Source organism: Pyxicephalus adspersus, chromosome 11 (assembly GCF_032062135.1).
Source record: "Pyxicephalus adspersus chromosome 11, UCB_Pads_2.0, whole genome shotgun sequence".
NCBI lineage: Eukaryota > Metazoa > Chordata > Amphibia > Anura > Pyxicephalidae > Pyxicephalus > Pyxicephalus adspersus.
Window position 1 is genome coordinate 9,791,620 of NC_092868.1, and position 20,409 is coordinate 9,812,028.

Below are 20,409 nucleotides of genomic sequence, written 5' to 3' on the forward strand. Positions count from 1 at the left end.
TCAGAAAAATATGGTCTGAACCATCCTGGGAGAAATTCTGCCTGTTTTTTTGATAATGCGGGGCAGTCAAAAAAAAGAAATGCCTGACCCCACAGCTGCATGAATGTGAACTGGGCATCAGTGTATTTTTTTAATATTAAAAAAAAAAAAAAAACAAAAAAAAACAGATGTGAATTGGGTATAAGGTGAATCGTCAATTTTGTCTTGTGCCGGATTTATAATATTTAGTCTTATTTTTTCTCTTGTATATTATGATTTAGAATCCTAGATTGTAAGCTCCTTGGGGCCATTCCTCCTCCTTTGTCACTGTCTATCATTTACTAATTTGCTACCCCTATTTAATGTACAGCACATTAACAGCTATTAACATGTACAGCTATTAGCGTATGCAGGCACTATATAAATCCTGTTTTTTTTTTTTGTTTGTTTTGTTTTTTTACTATATATATATATATATTTGTTGCTCCCCCTCCTGTGACATTGGATGGGGGGGAAATTCTTTTTTTACTGTCTGCTGTAGCGGCGCTCCGGACAGACAGCAGATGGCGCTATCTGTTTCCCAATACGCTCCACCGCCTTCTTTGCCCCAGGGAACTTTGGGAGATGTAGTTTTTGCGACACCTCTCTTGTAGTTCGCGCATCCGACCGCCCACAATCCTCCGCGCTTGAGTGGCTTCTCGCTTCCTTTATGCGTCGCTAGGTCAGCTGGTTGTTGTAGTCAGGAGTGCGGCGGGCGCTGATTGGAGAAGCGGGGGAGAGGACTCGGGTTCCCAGGAAGCTGCGCGGCCCGGGAGTGTGTGTGTGTGGCGGCACCATTCAGCGTCGGCTCTCTTCGCTCCTCAATATGAGCGCCGCCAACCGGGCTCGGCCCGAGGCCTTCGGTGACCCTGCCCAAGGTGGAGCCGCTAAGGTCCCCGTCGGGGGCGCAGCGGGAGGAGTCGCCTCCGGTTTCAGCGCCATCAAGCTGGGCAGTGAGTACCTGCTTGGGGGGAGGGGGGGGTCGGCTGTGCCAATATGGCGTCGGGGAGGGGGGGTCGACCTTATTATTTGTACAATATCGAACGTTATGGTAAATAACCCAGTGCCGGGGTAATGGCCCTGGAAGAATGCCCTTCATTATGTAAATGTTCTCCAGGCTTAGAGGACTTGTAAGGTTCGGTGTCCAGGAATGGCCCCGCTTCTCTCTACCTGGAAGAGGATTTATCCCCGGGAGCTGGGGGTTTATCCTTGCGGGGAATATTGCTGGAAGTGGGGTATTACCAGACCGAGGGGGGGGGGGATTAGAGTTGGGGATTAATCGCTGGCATTACCCGGAACTGGGGATTTAAAGAGAGAAGCTGGGAGGATAACCCCAGGGAAGCATTACCAGAGCAGGGTAATTACCCCCAGAACTGGGATTTATCCCAAAGTGAAATATCACTGGAGTCAGGGGTTTATCCACAGAAAACCTTGTTGGGGGTACGTCTCTGGTAAGGTGTCACCAAAGTTGGGGGTATTTTATATTTGTGGGAGGAATGTAGCCGGAACTGGGGGCTCCTTCCTTTAGAATCGTCACCACAGCTGGCAAATATCACCGGGAAGCCTTGCTGGGGATTTAGCCCCAGGAAATCTTGCTGGAACTGGGATTTTTGTTTTGCAAAAAGCAGAGCTGTGATTTTTTTTTTTTTTTTTTTTATCCTGCGGGAAAGTAGTTTGAGGGTTTATCCCCGGGAAACATTGGGGAATTATCACAGGAGCTGGGGGGATTTTATCTTAGGGGCGAAGTAGCTGGAACTGGGGATTTATCCTTGGGGAACATTTTAGGAACTTTGTAGTTTATCTGGGAGGAAAAGTCACAGGAGCTGGGGATTAATCCCCAGGAAACATTGCCAAGGCTGGAAGGCTATTTCCATATAATGTTGCCAGAGCTGGGAGTATTTTATTCTTGTGGGGGGGGGGGGAGGGGTATTTACACTCAGGGAGTCTTTGCAGGAGCTGGGGATTTATCCCTGGGAAACCTTGCCAGAGTGGGGAGAACTAAGGATTTTTATTCTTGGGGGGGGGGGGGGGGTAGCTGGCTCTTGGGGGTTTACCCCTAAAACATAGCTGGGGAAATGTTGCCCGAGCCAGGAGATTTTATCCTTGGGAAAGTAGAAAGAACAAGGGTTTATCTCGGGGAGCCTTGCTAGAGCTGGAGATTTATCCGGGAGGAAAATCTGTGAGCTGGAAGGGTATTTCCTGGAAACATTGCCAACGGGGGTATTTTGGGGAAAGTAGCTGGAACTAGGGCGGTTATCCTTGGGGGAGATGTAGCTGGGAATTGGTCCCCAAGAAATGTCACTACAGCTGGGGGGTTTTATGTGGACCTGGAGGGGGAAATCCACTGGAAAGGGGGTACCCAGTGTTGAACCCAGGGATTTTTTAAAGCTGCGTAGGAAGGAATTGTTGGTGGGTGGCAGCCCGTGTATTGTGACCCAACTCTTCAGTGACCACCCAAAACAGCCGGTCGGTTACTGAAAAGTGCCGGGTGGTGCACCCAGCTAAAAGGGGCTGGGGAGAACACTGGGGGTACCCAGCCAACATTCTGTAGTTTGGGAGGGTGTGTGGGGGGTTCTATTTATATCTATAAGAGTAATATTACCCTTAATTTGTAATAAATGGTTGCTTTCTGTCTGCTAACAAGAGCCTCTGTTTTATGTATTGGTGTCCCAGTGACAGAAGGAGACTTTCTTCCCGATATATGAACCCAGAGAAACATTTTTTTAAGGTCTCCGCACATGGTTTCTGTACCCTCTGCAGTATTGTGTTCTATAGTGCCGTATGCACAGTTCTCAGGGCCGATCCATATCGTGTTGCAATAAGATATTCTGTGTGCTGACCCATCCTCAAACTGAAGTCCCGCACTGTCCCGGCTTCTCTTCTCACCATTCCTTAGCTGTTCCATTAATGCCGCAGTATTTGGGTTCTTCCTGATGTCTTCTGATCTCGTACTGTGCAGGATCGTGTGATGTCTTCCCCCACAATGTACAAAATTGGTGCTGATCTGACTGTACATGATGGTGATGGGTCTGCTCTACCAAATTTCTGAAGATGGTTAAGAAATTTTAGTAAAATGTGCAGTAACACACAATTGCCTGTGATGTATTTTAATACCCCTGTGCACCTTGGCAATACACTACAGTACAAATATGGTTACCTGCTGTGTTGAGAAAAGCACTAGATGTTTGGGGATAAAATGCTGCAAATCTGCTAAAACCCGGGTTATGGACGGCCCTATAGCAAACACATGATTATGTGACATGGGGGGGGGGGGTTCTGGTAATCCCTGAATTTGGCACCTAAAGGCGAACTTTCACTAACATTGACATAATTTATGATCCTGTGCCTGCTCAGCAATATTACTAAGAAGTTATTAAACAGGATTATTATAGTGCCAACATATTGGGCAGTGCTGTACAGTGACACAGGAAGAGAGGAGCTTACAATCCATGAAGATGGGCTCACAATAGGAGGGGGGTATATGGAATGGTGGGGAAGTAGTGAGGATTTTAGGAGACAGAAGGGTAGGTGAGGTTTAAATTAAGCGTTCGGTTTTAGGGCTCTTTTAAATGAGCAGAAAGTAGGAGCGAGCCGAATAGGATGAGGAAAACCATTCCAGAGAGTCGGGGCAACTCTAGAAAAGTCTTAGAGCCGTGCGTTTGTTGAGGTTATGAGTGAGGAAGTCATTAGTAGGTCAGTGGAGCTAGGAGCAGATTGGAAAGTCATCAAGTTATACCCCCCGACTTTAGCTGCTTCCACATAACCCCTTGGAACCAGTGACATCAAATTGCCTTCATGCAGTCTCCTGGCGATCCCAAGAATCTCAAGATGGAAAAAATCCAGAGTGTTGTAGGTGTTCCTAAAGGTCCGGGGTCTGAGGAGACATTTAGCTCAATTTTGAGTGTTCTTTCCCTTTAGCAATTTTGCCTGTGGGGGAGGGGTTACTAATAAGGGGTAGGCCCGTTTCATTTGAAGTGCTTACTTTATTGCAGGAACCATTGTACTACATAGGTGTCGGATTCTGAAGATTTTTTTGGTGACCATTTCCCACCAGTATAGCAGCACTGATAATGGGAGAGTTACCAAACCTTCACAGGAAGCCTTTCTTTGTGCATTGTTTATAATGGCAACAATTGCTATGCAATGCAAATTACAGCATGCATTTCTAGTGTCACCCTGGCCTAATGAAGCCCAAAATCCTCCATAAACTACACAAGCCCAATCATAAAGCATCGTAATCTACCGTTTCCTGCAGACAATATTTGGGATTATTGCAGATTTAAGGTTTAATGGCCTGAATATGATTTATTGGATGGCTACATCATGAAGTTGTGTTCAGCAATATGACAACACTTTACTGTTTTGGGGTCTTTCTAATCATTGAAGTGTTCTGTAAAGGTTCAGCTTATTATCAAAAAAATGATACTTCCATTCATCACAATCCTTGTAACTATTTACAACATACTATGGCTCTAGCTTTGGTGGCTTTGATATTGGAATAGTTGCTTTCTGGCATACTTGTAAATACGTTATTGGCACCAACCATATTGTTTGTTGTTCTGTTGAATTAGTGTTCTCCCCAGACCCTCTTAGCTGGGCGCACCACCCGGCAATTTTCTGTAACCACCCGTCTGTTTACTAAGGAGTTGGATTACAATTCAGGGGCTGCCACCCGCCTATAGCTTCTTCCCAAAAATTTCTGGATTGAACACTCAATTGGATATGTAATTGGCCCATGAAGATATCAAGCAGCAACCTTATGATTGGCTATCTTTTAAAGACTTGTGACTCGCTTATTTGCGTTCCAGAGAATATCTTTGGCCATAGTAATTGGCTGTGCCAGGAGAGCATAAGCTATGTTCAGTCACACAGGAGTTTATTAATCCCAGGTACACGCAAGCATCAGCTTTATCGCCAGAAACCCAGAGCAATTGGGCAGGTCAGACACATTGCAGGGGGAACATCACTTGTCCGTTTCTGCAATGAGCTGCCTGATCAAGCATTTGTACAAGTAGAACTTTGGATAATAGGCCAATCTGGCTAATGTGAGGAGTGCTAAAGAATGATCATGGTGACTTTAGTATAAAAAAAAAAAAAAAAATTCTACAGTTTGGTGCCTGGTCACGTGACCAGAGTTTCGGCTTTGGCCATGAAGTTTCTACCAATGCAAAGAACAGATATCAAACTTAGATGGCTCTACCTGAAGTTGAGACCCTAAAGCAGGGGTGTCTAAACATTTTGCAAAGAGGGCCAGATTTGGTGAGATAAAAATGTGTGGGGGCCGACCACTAACCAGGGTGTCGGCATGGTCTGCACGGGTCCCGCACAACACGCCCACCAGGGTGACGAGCGATTTCCTGTGCATGGAGATAGGTGTCGGTGCAGGCTCCGTCCAGAACACGTTCTTGGAATTGGAGGGATTCCCTGGGATGTCTGAGTCTGCGGGATGGTGGGAAATCTGAACACCAGGGCGGACTTTGGACATGCCTGTCCTAAAGTGATCGTATGTGACTGCAAAAGATTTCCACTGCCATCATTTATTTAGGTGCCCTTATAACCCCTGATATAGCATTGCTTTGCACTTTTTGGTATTTTAGAAGGATGCCGCTGCCGATTTCTGGTATAACCACACTTATGATGATGGTGATGGGAAATGCTCCAATAATGACCCTCCAGGAAATAGTTGTATTCTCTGGGCGTGTATTAGGAATCACTGCTATCTAATTTTAGTCTTTAGTAATCTCCTGTGAGCTAGTTTGTTGTGTAACTCTGTAATTATCTTGCCTGTTCACTGGAAAGTATAACTGTAAAACTCCATAATGGTGTAATGCCATTCAAATGTTGTGTAGTAATAAAGCTTTTGTTTGAAGTTGTATTGACGAGTAGGTGGGCAGATTTAATAAAAAAAAAAAAAAAAAAAAAAGCAAAACTGGTTTCTACAAAACATCTCCATCAAATAGTTCCTGTGGTTATCCTTCATTGTTTTTGCATGTTGTACAGCCAGGATGATGTGATTGTGCAATGTTTGTCTGCAGGGTTCAACAAATCTCAGGAAACCTATGTGCTGAAAAGTTTTTCCTTTGCCAGATTGTTTTGGTGTGGGTAGGTTGGAGTAACTTTGGAGTCTTTTTTTTGTTTCTGTGATTATGTGGAAGGGTGGTCTTCACTTCTGTTCTGTTACCTGTACAAGGAGGTGCAGCTGTTACTAGAAGTAGACAACTCGTAGCAATACATAGAACAAATGATGACAAAAATGTAGCATCCATACCGGTGTTCCTAAATGTTTATTTTTGGTGATCGGATCTTCCAGACCACTAATGAACTCATAAAAATGCCTCACTCGCTCTCTCCATGTGGCAGAACACTGTACAGCATCTGTTGGTTTTACTGCCACTGAAATGACCACAAAAGATTGTTTCCAGTAAACGTTATTGCTGGTTGGTATGGGGCAGGTAGGAGGGAATAATAAAGAAGCTACCAGAGCAGGTATTGCTGGCTGTAACTTTTTTGACAGTACCTCTGAGTGATCAGGCAGGCAGGAGGGAATGTTGGGAAGGGAAATCTTGTGTCCCCTTTCTACAATAATACCTAGCCTGATCAAGTTTTTATAGAAGTGAAACTTAGGTTCTGCTTGCTGCCTTTAAGTGGAACTAAACACACAATACTCACCTTTCCATTCTTTGCACCGCCATCTTCCTTCCTGAATTGGCCGTCTTGATTGGCCAGCAGGAATGACTTTCCCGACGTGTGGGGTGTGTTGGGATTGCTGGGCATAGCTTTTTCTTGACTGTTCCACAATATGATGAGTTAGGTAGCAGGAACAACTGCAGATGGGACATCACCTGTCATTTTCTGCAATTATGTCTATTCTCAAAAGTAGAATTTTAGTTCCGATTTAATCCATGTAGATATTTGTGAAGTTGTCTTCAATATATTGAAGACCATGTCCATGTGATGCTGCTTTCTAGTTTTAGCAGCTGTTTTATATATTCGTTTGCTGGCTTTTTTTTTTTGCCTGCTGGGTTTATTTGTATGGGTTCCGCAGCTAAACCTTACCAACCTTCTTCCACCTACTGCTTCAAAGCATATGGATATATTTCACATTCTACCACCTTGTGGCTGCTTTTAGTTTCCTTTTTTACAACTTGTCTTTGTTCTCTAAATGATTCTCCTAGCAGGTTTTCATTTTTTTTTTTTTTTTTTTTTTTTTTTTTTTTAATTCTCAACCAAAACAATTTAAATAGGAATACATTCTTCTCCCTGTTTTTTTTCACTAGTTGGTAAATGCCTTTGTGGGCTTTATTTTGCTGTTGGATTTACTATTGCTGGTACATTGGAAGCAAACCATGTAAAACACATATTGAGCAGGACAGGATGGATTTTAGCACTTTTCTATGTAGTGTTAACCCCAGCAATCTACTTAAAATAACTTGTCTTCGGGGGACCCCTTCTATAATTACTATATTCACAGCTCACCATACATGGCTCAGTAAGAAGGGCACCCTTACAGATTGACATGGAGGATTTTTTTAGCTGTTAAGATGATAGGTGGTCATTGGATTGTTCAAGGATCCCCAAGCAACCTGGAGGAACTGGGGTTCTATGACATATTAGTTAAGATACTTCTTTAGGGTGTTCTGTAATCCTAATGCTTTCTATAAAAGATGACAAAGCTTCTCTTCTGTAGATACAGTACAGTTGAGCAAGCTATTTCACCCTAGGGCAGGAAAGGTGTTACAGGCTCACCAAGTAAAAAGGGGGGGGGCAGGGAAAACAAGCAGAAAAATGCAGCTACCACACCTAAGGGCTGGTAAAATGTGATATTTTTGTTTAGGTTTGGATACAATTATACACAACCTTTAAGTTTTTTTTTTTTCTTAGTGTATTGCACTGAAAAACATCAAAGCTTTGATTCTATCAACTATACATCTGCAGCCTCTTATTTACCTTCTCTTAAAAGGCAGTGAGATAAAGACAAAACCTTTAGTTAGAAAAGCCACCATTAGGTGTATTGCATCAGGAGGGCTGAATTCAAGCGCCTACCTGCAAAAAGTGAAACTAAACCTGCACCTATTCCCGTTTTATCACAGGGCACTTTCCTATTCCCTCTTTACTTCCCAAAGACTATCTTTGGCCATCTCAATTGAGTTTAGTTCTATTTCAAAGGCTACCGGTGACAAATTGGGAAGTCTTGTGATTTTTTTTTTTTTTTTTTTAGAACTAATAAAGCTTTCAATATTGTATAATAAATTCCCCCCCCCCCCCCCCATAAATTGTCTTGTTGCATATATCTTTTATATCAGACTAGGGTGTCTTGTGCAAGTCTATGGACTTTTTACATCAAAGGTCTTGAATGAATTTGGATTCTGATATAATTTCTTTCTCTTCACAGGAGACAATGGCAAAGTAACCACAGTGGTGGCTACTCCAGGTCAGGGACCAGACCGCCCACAGGAAGTATCATATACAGACATCAAAGTCATTGGCAATGGTTCATTTGGCGTGGTTTATCAAGCAAGACTTGTGGATTGTGGAGAGATGGTGGCGATTAAGAAAGTTCTGCAAGACAAGAGGTTTAAGGTAGGAACCAAGCTCTCATTTGTGCGTTTAAAAACTTCTCTAAGACGAGATTTATCTGAATTTTTGGTTTTCTTTGACTTTTTTTTTTTTTTTTTTCTCCTTTGTACAGAATCGTGAACTGCAGATCATGCGTAGATTGGATCACTGTAACATTGTGCGGCTGAGATATTTCTTCTACTCCAGCGGAGAGAAGGTCAGGCAGGCCTCCACCCACCATAATTCCTCTCTATGCTTGTACTTTGCTAGTTCTAAAATGCTTTCTGTTTTTTTTTTTTTTTTTTTTTTATATAGTATTTGAAATCTTTTCCATCTTGTCATCCTCTGTCCAGTCTTGCTTGGGAACCTTAATGCTTAGATTACCGTAACCCGTAAACACTGTTCAGATTTTGGTTTACCAATCTTAGATGGTTGCTATAGGTTACCTATTCATAGGCTGTTTTTATTCAGTAAACTTGTTTCTGAAATAGAAATAATTTAGGATTTGTGTTTCTCTACTTTAGAAGGATGAAGTTTATCTAAACTTGGTCCTAGACTTCGTCCCAGAAACAGTCTATCGTGTTGCTCGGCACTTTGCAAAGGCCAAATCCACGCTGCCGTCCATATATGTGAAGGTAAGCTAGACTACAATAGGAGGTTTGGCGATGTTTGTAGTGCTTTAGAAGATGATTGTATTTTTATGGTATTGCCCCCCTGCAGGTGTACATGTACCAACTATTTCGTAGTCTGGCCTATATCCACTCTCAAGGTGTCTGCCATAGAGATATCAAACCACAGAACTTACTGGTTGATCCGGATACAGCAGTGCTGAAACTCTGTGACTTTGGCAGGTAAGCAGGTGTACTGGCCCTTAGCTACCTCTCTCTGGTAAGGATTGACATGATGCTTGTGGACAAACTTTAAAAACACTTTTTGATTAAACTGTTCCAAAGCACAAAAAAAAAACATGCACAGTGGATCCCAGTCGCTCCATCCATTGAGTTGCATTGGTATCTGTAAAAGTTCTGCTGTGTGACTTGACCCCTAATGGTGCTGAAAGGCATGAGATTTGTTTGTATCTGCATAGCAGTTCAGTTATTTATTCAGCTATATTGTTTTTGCTGACATTGCTGCTGGATCCATAGAATATGCTACAAAACAGCCATATGCTTAGTCAATTTTTGCATTTGTTATTAAGATGATTATCTCAACTGCCTGTTTTAAGTACTGGTTGACAGTAAGAAAGGGGTTTGCTGGAGTGGTCACAGATCCCTTAAACATCAAGTTTTCTGTTTACACAATTTCATATACTACATGGTGGTGGTTTGTGTTTAAATATGGTAAAATTTAGAAATGTGTTTTCCCACTTGCAGTGCAAAACAGTTGGTGAGAGGGGAGCCAAATGTGTCCTATATCTGCTCCCGCTACTATAGAGCACCAGAACTTATATTTGGAGCCACGGACTACACTGCAAATATTGGTATGTTTTTGCTTTAGGAGTCATTCAGGAAGTATTACCCATTTTTTTTTTCCCCCATCTTCTGATTTTTGTATATCGTAACATTTATCTCTTTTCCTTTCAGACATATGGTCAGCAGGTTGTGTACTGGCAGAGCTGCTTTTGGGTCAGCCCATTTTCCCTGGAGACAGCGGTGTGGACCAGTTGGTGGAGATCATAAAGGTAAGTTACACTATTCTACCCAAAGTATGCTCTGAGCTTACCCTGTAGGTCCTTCCTGCCTGAGGAACCCTCCACACAAATGTGTACAGCCTGGTCATTTTTTCCTTGGCTTACGCAGTCATGGCAAAGGTTTTATTTCTGGTATCTATATTAGATGCCTCAGTGGAGGTGGAAAGGTGTGTGATTAAGACAAATAGATCTGAGAGGTTGTGAGCTGTTGGGAGCTTTGCAGTGGTTATCACTTTAAGTGCCCATATTGGTTCATATAGATATATCTGCCGAAAAGTGTTGAAAGTGTGATTTTGATAAAAATGGTCTTGGGATGTTTCTGCTTGCAGAGGTTGTGTTTGTGTCATTTAACCACCGATATCTGCACAGTGTAATTCTGCTTCAATGCTAACTTAGCCTATATGAATGAGGTTTAAAGATTTCATTTTTTTTTTCATGCTAGGTTTTAGGAACTCCCACAAGGGAACAAATCAGAGAAATGAATCCAAATTACACAGAATTCAAATTCCCCCAAATAAAAGCACATCCTTGGACAAAGGTAAGTTACTCTATTCTGATTTTGCAAAGTTAAGGTTTTTTATTAGGTGCATAATAGAAGCCAACCTTGCATAGACCTGTGATAAAAAAAAGTACAGAGTTTGTGAACCTAGTGATGGTGGGGGAAGGAAAATCCACATACTGTCTTCTGCCTAGACATGGGACTGATGTCCTATTGTCTAGATTTTTATCCTGGTTTATCAAATATTTTAGGGAAGAGTTGTTCTGTGTTGCATAATAAACATCAATAGCCTTCTTTTATGAGATTCTAATGCAATAGCAGGCTGTGTTTGCTCAGCCAGTGCCTTCTGGAAAGTAAATGTATACGCATTTAGAAGCTTACTTTCACTTCTGCTTACGGTAATAAACTATACCAAGCAAGTAATCAAATTTGTTCATGTGAACATTACAATAGCTCAATGCTTTCTTGTTGAGAAAAGTGTTTGGTTTATTCATGCATTTAAAACTTTATTTTTTTTTTCCACCCCCCCCCTCATGTAGGTCTTTAAACCTCGTACCTCTCCTGAAGCCATCACGTTGTGCAGCAGGCTTTTGGAGTACACCCCAGACACCCGCCTTTCCCCACTACAGGCCTGTGCACACTCCTTCTTTGATGAGCTTCGTGACCCCAGCACACGCCTTCCCAGTGGCAGGGAATTGCCTCCCATATTCAATTTCAGTTCTGTAGGTAAGAATTGACAAATGATAAATAATATCCTGGGTTTCAGCTCAAGATTTTCATGCTTTATAATCTTACTCAGTTCATTCCACCAACAGTATGTTGGTGCATTGTGCTGGTTAGCGTAGATGCTTTCTAAAATATCTTTGGAAAGGGGGATTGTTCTATGATATTTCTTGACTAAATATTGAACAAGAAATTATGACTGAAGAGTGCTATGCTTTACAAGAAGTAGTGCATCTTTCTCTGCCATTCAGGGTCACAAATGTAGGCAGTGAGTGGCAAGGTTTGGAGTTCATTAATATATGCTGGGCCAATACTAAAAGGTTCTTATAGCAGCATGCAAGAGTAGTGAAGATGGGTGGATAACTCTTCAGTCTGAGGAGAGCCCCGGTGGTCTGTCAAACTAATAATGAGCTGTCACTGCACAAGGAAAAATGAGTGAGGTCTAGTGCTTCCCATGATTCACGCCTTGCCAACAATAAAAGGAGACTTGCTCTAGCCAACCTTCATCCACTAAAAGGGTCAACTTAATTTTGATATCATAACGTAGGTGTAGGGATAGTTAAAAACAGTCACTGTTTTCTTTTAATTTGCAGAGCTCTCAATTCAGCCCTCACTGAACTCCATCCTCATACCCCCTCATGCACAGTCACAGTTACATCACGGTAAGTGCCTCTATGTGGTTGAAACAGATTGGTTGAAAGTTTTTGCAAAAATGTTTAGAAAAAGAAAGTGTTTGACATGTTCAATATTTCCCCCAACTGTAGAGTCCAATTAGTAAATGCATCCACTTCAGCATCAGCCATTTATTCTGAAAATGCTGAACTGTGTGGGTTGGGGGCTTAGTTTTACAAAGTAGTACAAGTTAGTTAATAAAAACCATGCGCTAAATCAGTTTAAACTGTTGGTCACACCAGATGGGCTCAAGACAAATATCTGTTCTGAGAAATTGCCAGGGTTTTCCAGTTTTGGTAAAAGCTTGACTTGAAAATGGTACCCTTCACTGATCTAAAGTACAACTATCGGATTTCCATCTTTAAATCCTCCTCTCATGCCTTAGCTTGTATTTAGTGGTAAAGGTGACTTAACCATCGTGCTTTATTTAACTGCCCTGTCTAAAAATGACATGGCAGACACGAGACACACTGCACAGTCACAGAGAAGACTTTGTGCAGATTCAGCCACCCTTGTGTCTTTGCTAGTATGTAGATACATACCTTAGCTGTGAGAGTTCCGAAAAGTGGTCAAAGAATGATTCTTTTCTGTTTTTTTCTTTATCAAATGGGAAGAAAGTGTTTAAAAAGGTAACTGTGACAATCTGAAGGGGCAGTTTGGGGGTTTGGTGTACCATGCACCAATTTGGATTGTCCAATATGCAGACTGATAAGTTGCATACCTTACCACACGCATATTACAGAGTAAAGCAGAAATATTTTTTTTGATCAGTAAGTTTTATAGATGCACAGCACACCTATTGACCACTAATCTAATCCACCCGGCATAGAATTATACTTGCCTCGTTTCAATTGTCCTTTGCATTGGTGTCTCATAGAGGTTTATGGAATTTGTTTGTGTAGGCAGGTCAGGGAATACTTGCACTGCTATATGTTAAAACCTCAAAACTGCTGCAATTGGATCAAGGCAAGTTTGTCTCTCTGTAGGGTAGGTTAGACCAGCAGAAGAATGTGAAGGACAAGTGCATTTATCATTAACTCTTTTTTTTTTTTTTTTTTTTTTTTCTCATGAGCTTTAAATCTCAGTTAACTGCTAGCATGCAGTTTCCACATTGACAGCTGCTTTACAAGGTACCTGCCTTGCCAGTAGTTCCTCTTCAGTCTTGAATAAAAATTATAATTTATCACTGGACTTTTTGCATGTAAGATTTTATTATTGATGTGAAATGGCTTCATGGGAAGGCATCTGCTTTATAACGAACCTAGTACATTGTATGTGTAAACTAATTGCGGTATGATCTGTCAACAGGGAGGGATCCGACGCATGTACAGAAGGCAGCCGTTTCATAGCCAGGATCAACTCAGGTAATCTGATTTCATGGACTTTGCTGTAATGATGCAAAAGGGCTGGGACAGAGCTCCTAAATGACAAACTATGTATTACAAAGTTACTTATTGTGCAGTTAGAAAGTTCACTAAATCTGGAAAGCTCTTCAATTGGGTTTTGATTTATGGACCAAAGGAGAGAAATCCAAAGGTTAGGTAGACGGGAAGCAGGCGGTAAGAAAGTAAAGTTTTAAAGTACACATTGTTTGTTTAAACTAATAGTTTAAAAACATATGCTGAACTTCTCTGCAATAAATTCATATTTCTCCATAGTCTAGCCATTTAAAATTGCTGCATGCACCGTAACTACTCATGAATCTTGACAAAAATCTAGTCTGCTTCGAACTTGTCTGATCAGATGACTTTACCTCTATTGCAATAAAATCTCAGAGAGTGGTGTTAGTTGTTCCCGAGTTCTCTGCTGTTGCACTACAGAGCACTTTTTTTTGTAAATCAAGGGTATTTCTGCACATGCAGCCTTCCTAAAGAGACCTAAATAAAGGGATATTGTACTTTATTTTGCACAATGGTACTTAACCTGAACTACGGCAGTACAGTGTAGAAGTTTTTTGCATAGTCACATGTCGCTTTTAAACTCCCTGAATCCCACATTTGTCTTCTAGAGGAGCGGTCGCCAACAGGTGGTCCGCCAGGAAAATTTTGATGGTTCTGGCTGGTGCACCCCCTGTGGACTTGTGGACTTCCCTGAGGAAAAAGTCCCGCTGGGGGGAGCACCGGCCAAAGCCATAGACCATGTCCCCCGTATGGTTCTTGGAGACACAACCCACCCACTTTTGCCGGGTTCTGGTATAATGACTTCGCTCTGGGGGAGTTTCTTCCCCTTTGAGTGACATACTGCTCCCCGCACATGTGTAGTCCAGAGTTGTAAATTTAGTGGCAACCAAAAGGTTGGCAACCAGTGTCCTACATAACTTGGACAGTTCTAGTATTTTAAATGCTGAGTCTGCTCCCTCCTTAAGCTTCCTATTTGCTAACTGTCATAGAGTTAAGCCAGTATGCGTGGAGGAGGAACACTACCAGAAGTTTCAGTTTTTGCAGAAGAATGGTCAGCTTTTCATACTCCTGTGCTCAACGGTTATTTTTCCTTTTCTTTTAATAGGCGAGGCAAGACCTGGATCAGACAGACTTAAAACCAGTGACGTAGCAGAGCTGAACAGTTTGAGGAGAACTCTTCCACCACCTTCACCCTGTTTCATCAGCGCTCTTTTCACTCCCTCTTCCCAGCTGACACTTGACACTACTCATGTGCAAGAGGCATCTGGCATTATGAGGATGTCCTGGTTTATCTTTGTCTTCAGCTCATCACTGACTTTTTGATGATCGGCCATGGTTTGATCATCTACTTTTAGGTTTCAATGCCCCGCCCAGATAATCATTCGGAAGTCAGGGGTCCCTTTTTAACTGCACAGAAGCCCGATGCCTGAAAAGCTGTAAAGCGCTGCTTTGGAAACCTTCAAACGGGATCTTTTGGGCGTCTTGCGAATGTCAATCCTTTGGCTTGTCATGTGGTTACTCCTGGCAAACTTTGATCATGTTGTCAAGTGTTAAGTAGTTGTTTTGAAGTGGGCAAAGGAACAAAGCTTAAATTTTTTTTTTTTTTTTTTTTTTTTTTTTTTTACAATGCTCCCTTTGTCCCTTGGTGTATGTTATAACACTGTTTCCCCTGCCCCCCTCCTGGTTAATATAAACAGTGCTTCTCAAATGTAGAGCTGTAGGCATCACACTATGTTCCAGAGGCTGTCTGAAGGTCCTTCACAAGCTGCCAGACATTGCAAATACAGAATCTGGCTCCTTTTTTTTAGTGTCTGTGTAGGCTAAGCGGAGCACGTGGTACGAAGGATGATTTGCGCTAGAATGTTATTTAGCACCCCATGCTAAAGCAGCTTCTCCTGTGCCAACTGTTCTGGGTTTCCGTTGGTGTCTGTTCCTCAACAGGTTTTTTTTATTATACGGTTTTAATCCTCTTTCCCAGGACCCTGGTTCTCCTGCATATATGTATCAGTTAGAAGAACAACCAATATGTTTCTTCCTTTTGTGTACCCTGTGCAGTTCAGGAAAATGTGATTACTACTGCTTAGGTCTTCAGAGCTAATGAATCTCAATTATGAAAGTCTGAGGAAAGTATGGCTTTGGGCAGTGTTCCCCCATGGCAAGTTACTTCCATTTGTTCTACAGCAAATGAAGACCATATAGAACAGCACAGATTGTTATGACAGTTCTCTCAAACCTTTATTGTAAGCCCCAAATTTGCCCATTGTGCTTTCAGCATATTATAGTTTGGTTGTCTTAACATTGTGTGCTGTCGTTTTTACATGCAGTGTGGCCTTGTGATCACAACTGTGTAAAGTTTTTATGTATATTCTGGTAGCTGTTTTATTGAGCCTGTATGGTAAGTGCAAACACTGCTTTAAATCTATGTACAAAAGTTTGGAAAAGGTACTCTCCCCCTTTTTTCTTTTTTTTTTTTTTTGTTGTTTTGACATATTTGCAGTCCACTGTGACATTGTTTTTTGCTATGTGACTGCCTGCTCCTACTGTCTGGAACAGCTGCCAATCAAGAGGAAAAAGTAGTTTCACCATTAAGACTGCTAGGTGAAAGGTTCAATTAGGTGCAAAACTTGGGCATCATCCCTTAGTGAATTTTTAACAAGTTGATTTTCTACTGGTCCCCATGCAAAGTGATCTTTGAATCTGTGGTCACTGACACGTCATAAAGATCTATTGATCATTTCCTCAAGATAAGTCACATGACAAATCTAGTGAAAACATTGATGGACCCCCATACACTTCTGTGCTAATCCGGAAATAGCGCAGTTACCTTTACCACTGACCTAATTGCATTAATTGTGATGCAGATCATAAAAATGTGAACACATGCTTATTTACTGAGCCTGGTCTATGTAATTGAGCCCTTAGGAAAGACCTAGAAGGTGAAATGGAACCCATTCAGCAGACGTATCAGATCTGCCATTGCTGGATATTTTTTTTTTTCTTCACTTTTAGCTGCTTTACTCACCCAATCAATAACTCTGTGCACCTAAAAAAAAAAAAACGCAAAAATATGTTGGTGATGGAAGTTACTTTTTCCCCTGATAGTTACTTTTTTAGGAGCATATACTCACCTTTCATTCCTCTTTTTAAGGAATAGGTTCTGCCCTGAGCTGACATGGTGCAATGGGCTTTTTCCCCTCATGTGACATCACCAAGCCAATCATGAGGCACCACCAGTGTCACATGAGAGACGCGGAGTGTTGCATGCTCACCCGTGCCTCAGATTTTCCTGTATTTGCTTGGCTCAAAGCAGTTGAGCAAAGTGAGGGAAAGGCGATTATATCTTGCTGTTTGAAGAGAGGAATTAATAGTCCCTTTTACATTTCCCAGAGTGGGCAAAACTCCAAGATGGAGTCACATGGCTACAAGGAAGGCTTTCAAAATTAATTCATTTGCTTTCCGTTTGTAGCTCAATCGGTCCATCACTCTCAGTTGTTTTTGAATTCAGGCAGTGGGGGTAAGGCTAAAATCTGCATTTGCCTTTACAGTGCAGAGTTTGTACTTTCAGCATCGAGAAAGCCACTTGTTCAAGATTGGCTGACTTAGTCAATAATATATTTGTAAAGTAAACCTGTACTGGGAGAAGTATGTAGGATGCCATTGCCATGCAAGGTATTTGGCTTCAATACTATAAATTGGGTGAATCTTCTGCTCTGCATCACGGGTCAGTGTAAGGAAACCTCATTCTTGTAGCCAGGCAAGTAGGATTTTTAGAAGTCATCGATAGCAGTCTGCATATGTCCTCAGTTTTGGTTTAATGGCTCCTTGGTGCAAATGTTATTAATGTGTCTCAACTTTCAGAATCCATACCCCTGCCTTATGATAAAAGGAGAAAGCACCCATAACCAGATACCTACATTAGATTGGAAAAAATTTTAAACCTAATGTTTGGTTTATGGTATGGAGAGTTTAATTATTTTACATAGGAGTAAAGTTATTATAAAAAAATTGGAGGGGTTTTAATGTTTTAAGTTACTTTAAATTTGGATAGAACTGAAGCCCTTTGTGTAAGGTCCTAAGATCTGAAGTCTTGCAATTTGTCCTAATACTCATGGGGAAAATTGTTGGAGACTTAGGTTGTTTGTAGGTAGACATCCAGAAAACTGTAGGCTGGGGTATGTGCAGGGCCTCTGAATATGGTTGTGTCAAAGCAGTATATTTTCATGTTGGTGCTTCATTATCAAAAATTTTCCACTTCAGTGTTCTTTCAGCCAGGTGCACTACCTGGCACTTGTGACCCAGCAAGTTGAGTCACAATACAGGGGCACGGGACTGTTGGTGCATAATACTAGGACAAGGGGAAAATTAGGACATACTAAGTGGGTGTCATTGGAAAGTTGGAACAAAGTGGGGCTGTATAAAGAGTTAAAGTTGCTGGATTCCTAAGGCAACAGCTGGGAACAAGACTTGTCATGTTGCCCTGGCCTCTTTTTGACATCCGCCCATAGCTTATTTCATCTAGCTTTAGGAGTTTCTGGTCACTCTGTACAATTACAATTTACAGAATTAGTAAAGGGTGTCTGCTTGACATTGGACACCACAGACCATGATGCTTTCCTAAATGAAGGAGTCTTTGGTCCATGGCCATGGGGAAGAAGCTGTAGGCGGGTGGTGGCCCCTGTATTGCAATACAATTTTTCAGTAACCACCAAAAAACAGCCAGGTGAGTACTGAAAAGTGCCAGATGGTGCAGCCAGCTAAAAGAGGCTGAGAACACTGTTCCTGATTCTGGACTATAATTTATACCAGGGAGTAGTTCAAATTTAAACACCAGCACACACCATGAGGTATACTTCCAAGATGCGGTCTGCATGAGTGAAAGCTGCTTTTGCTTTCCTTGTCAACCTTTCTCCTATTCTCCAACACTGCACTAGGTAAATGATAATGGGGGTGATCTTTTCCAAACTTTTTGTTATGACACTGTCTCTATTCTGTCACTAACTCCATAAACTGCTTTCACACGGTGTATTTGGGTTTTATATTTCTGAATAGTGAGCTTGCCATTCTTCAGGTCTGACACAGGCTCCTTAGTAGTGCTCTCTGCAGTCTTCTCCCCAGACCATTTTAGCTGGGCACACCACCCAGCACTTTTTAGTAACCATCTGTATTTTTCGGCGGTCACAATACAGGGGCTGCTTCCCACTTACAATTTCTTCCCTCCCAGCTTAAAAAAAAAAAAAAAAAAATTCTGGGTCGAACACACTACTTTGGCCACCATTTTGTATTCTAGTTTATCATTTACGGGATTATAAGACCTATGACTGCTTGCTGGGATTCGTTGGCCTTTGCCCTGCTGTACTATATAAGCCTCATAGCCTAGCTGTCCTGATCTGTACACTGTTCACATAAGGGATTTTTTTTTTTTTTTGTTGCATTCATAGTGGAACCAACTTTGTTAGACTAAACTGATCACTGTTTTGAACTGATTTCATTCAGTGGTGTCTGATGCTTTTAGCCTGTGCTGCTTCATATAATGGCACCTCACAGGTACATTGTAGACTTTCTCCACTTGCATGCAGGCTTGTCTTGCTTCTTGGCTAAGCTGTCTCTTAAAACTAGTTCTGTTTGGACTGTTTTCTGACCCAGTGCTTAGGTGCCCATCAGTCAATCTCAGATGACTTCTGTGAAGACATAAAAACATGATTGGAAACAAAATACATCTGCCTTAGGTTGGAGAAAACCTATCGATAGCCTTTAAAAAGCCCAGCATTTAACATTTCCACTTTTAAAGCATTTTATCAGCAACCTGCAGCCTATTAAACTGGATAATACAGATCTCTTTTCTCTCGGCTTATCTGCTTGTCCTGACAGCAAAAATACTTTACCTGCCACCAGATCCCCATTTCTTTTTAAATCTAGATTATTTTTGTGGGTCAAATTTGGAATAGTTTCCCTGCTTTTTTGTAAATATATATATTTTCCTCATACTACAAATTCTTGTATCTGAGAATATGTAGCTATTGATTTTTTGTAAATATGTTCATTTTGTTTTATTTTTCTTAATGAAAACGTTGAGTCGAATTCGATTTTTACCCTTCTGATCTCCCACCTCCCCCCCTCTTAACCATTTATTTTTTTTCCCCCTTCCCTTTTATTCCTGTTTTAGAATTGAGACGTGAATACTGTATTGTTGTAGAAGCAAAAAGAGCCAGATTATCGTTTGGTAGAAGCCCCGGCCTCTCGTTCTTTGTGGGCTGCTGTGGCTTCTGGAAGTGTACAGCAATCTTCAATAAATTATTGGCATGAAGATGTTTCAGTTCTTATTTTGTGGTTTCTTTATTTAGTGTGTGGCATGGTTTGTTCTGCATGCTTGGTGGTATGGACTTGGATATTCTCCAAACGAAACCGAAGCCCTGATTGGTCAGGGAGACTGATGGATGGTGATTAAGTAGGTGACCCTTTAAATTCTGAGTTGAGGTGCTCAGAGAATGTTAATGCTACAGCATACAGTCATATTAGAGAATTGTGTGTGTCAACATTGTAGCAAGTTTGCTGAAGGTCATTCTGTATTTCAGTAGGACTGACCTTCTGTAAACTCCATAAAGACCAGATGAGGAACTGGAACAACCTGACCTCAACCCCACTAAAAACATTTAAGCTGCGTACACACGTGCAATTTTTGTCGTTGGAAAGGATCTTTCACGATCATGGTGGACTACACAAGGACTGCACGATGCATGAACGGTGCTGTACATACAGCACTGTTCTGCTCTATGGAGAGGGGAGGGGGAGAGCGATGGAGCGGCACCCTGCTGCGTGCTCTCCCCCTTCCCTTTCATTAGGATCGGTCGTCG

The 20,409-nt window shown here is 41.7% G+C and overlaps 1 protein-coding gene across 2 annotated transcripts; it reads left to right on the forward strand.

The window, feature by feature from the left end:
• Positions 1-738: 738 nt before the first annotated feature.
• Positions 739-19,862, forward strand: GSK3A (glycogen synthase kinase 3 alpha). 2 transcript variants are annotated; one of them, XM_072427289.1, is made up of 12 exons: positions 739-971; positions 8,411-8,598; positions 8,708-8,791; positions 9,099-9,209; positions 9,295-9,425; positions 9,948-10,054; positions 10,158-10,255; positions 10,707-10,802; positions 11,303-11,489; positions 12,080-12,148; positions 13,467-13,522; positions 14,664-14,840. In XM_072427289.1, exons 1-11 carry the CDS (start codon positions 845-847, stop codon positions 13,505-13,507), a joined length of 1,239 nt encoding a protein of 412 aa, XP_072283390.1. In that variant the 5' UTR covers positions 739-844; the 3' UTR covers positions 13,508-13,522; positions 14,664-14,840. The 2 variants fall into 2 exon arrangements, with proteins under 2 accessions (XP_072283390.1, XP_072283391.1); XM_072427290.1 differs by lacking the exon at positions 13,467-13,522 and having other exon boundaries at positions 751-971; positions 14,664-19,862.
• Positions 19,863-20,409: the final 547 nt, after the last annotated feature.

What these genes read in the sequence shown, in the direction of transcription:
- GSK3A (XM_072427290.1), top strand. Translation starts at nt 845, where the DNA reads ATGAGCGCCGCCAACCGGGCTCGGCCCGAGGCCTTCGGTGACCCTGCC. An exon ending in AGTTGGTGGAGATCATAAAG is followed by an intron (nt 10,256 to 10,706) that starts GTAAGTTACACT and finishes TTTTCATGCTAG; the next exon opens with GTTTTAGGAACTCCCACAAG. An exon ending in ATTCAATTTCAGTTCTGTAG is followed by an intron (nt 11,490 to 12,079) that starts GTAAGAATTGAC and finishes TTTAATTTGCAG; the next exon opens with AGCTCTCAATTCAGCCCTCA.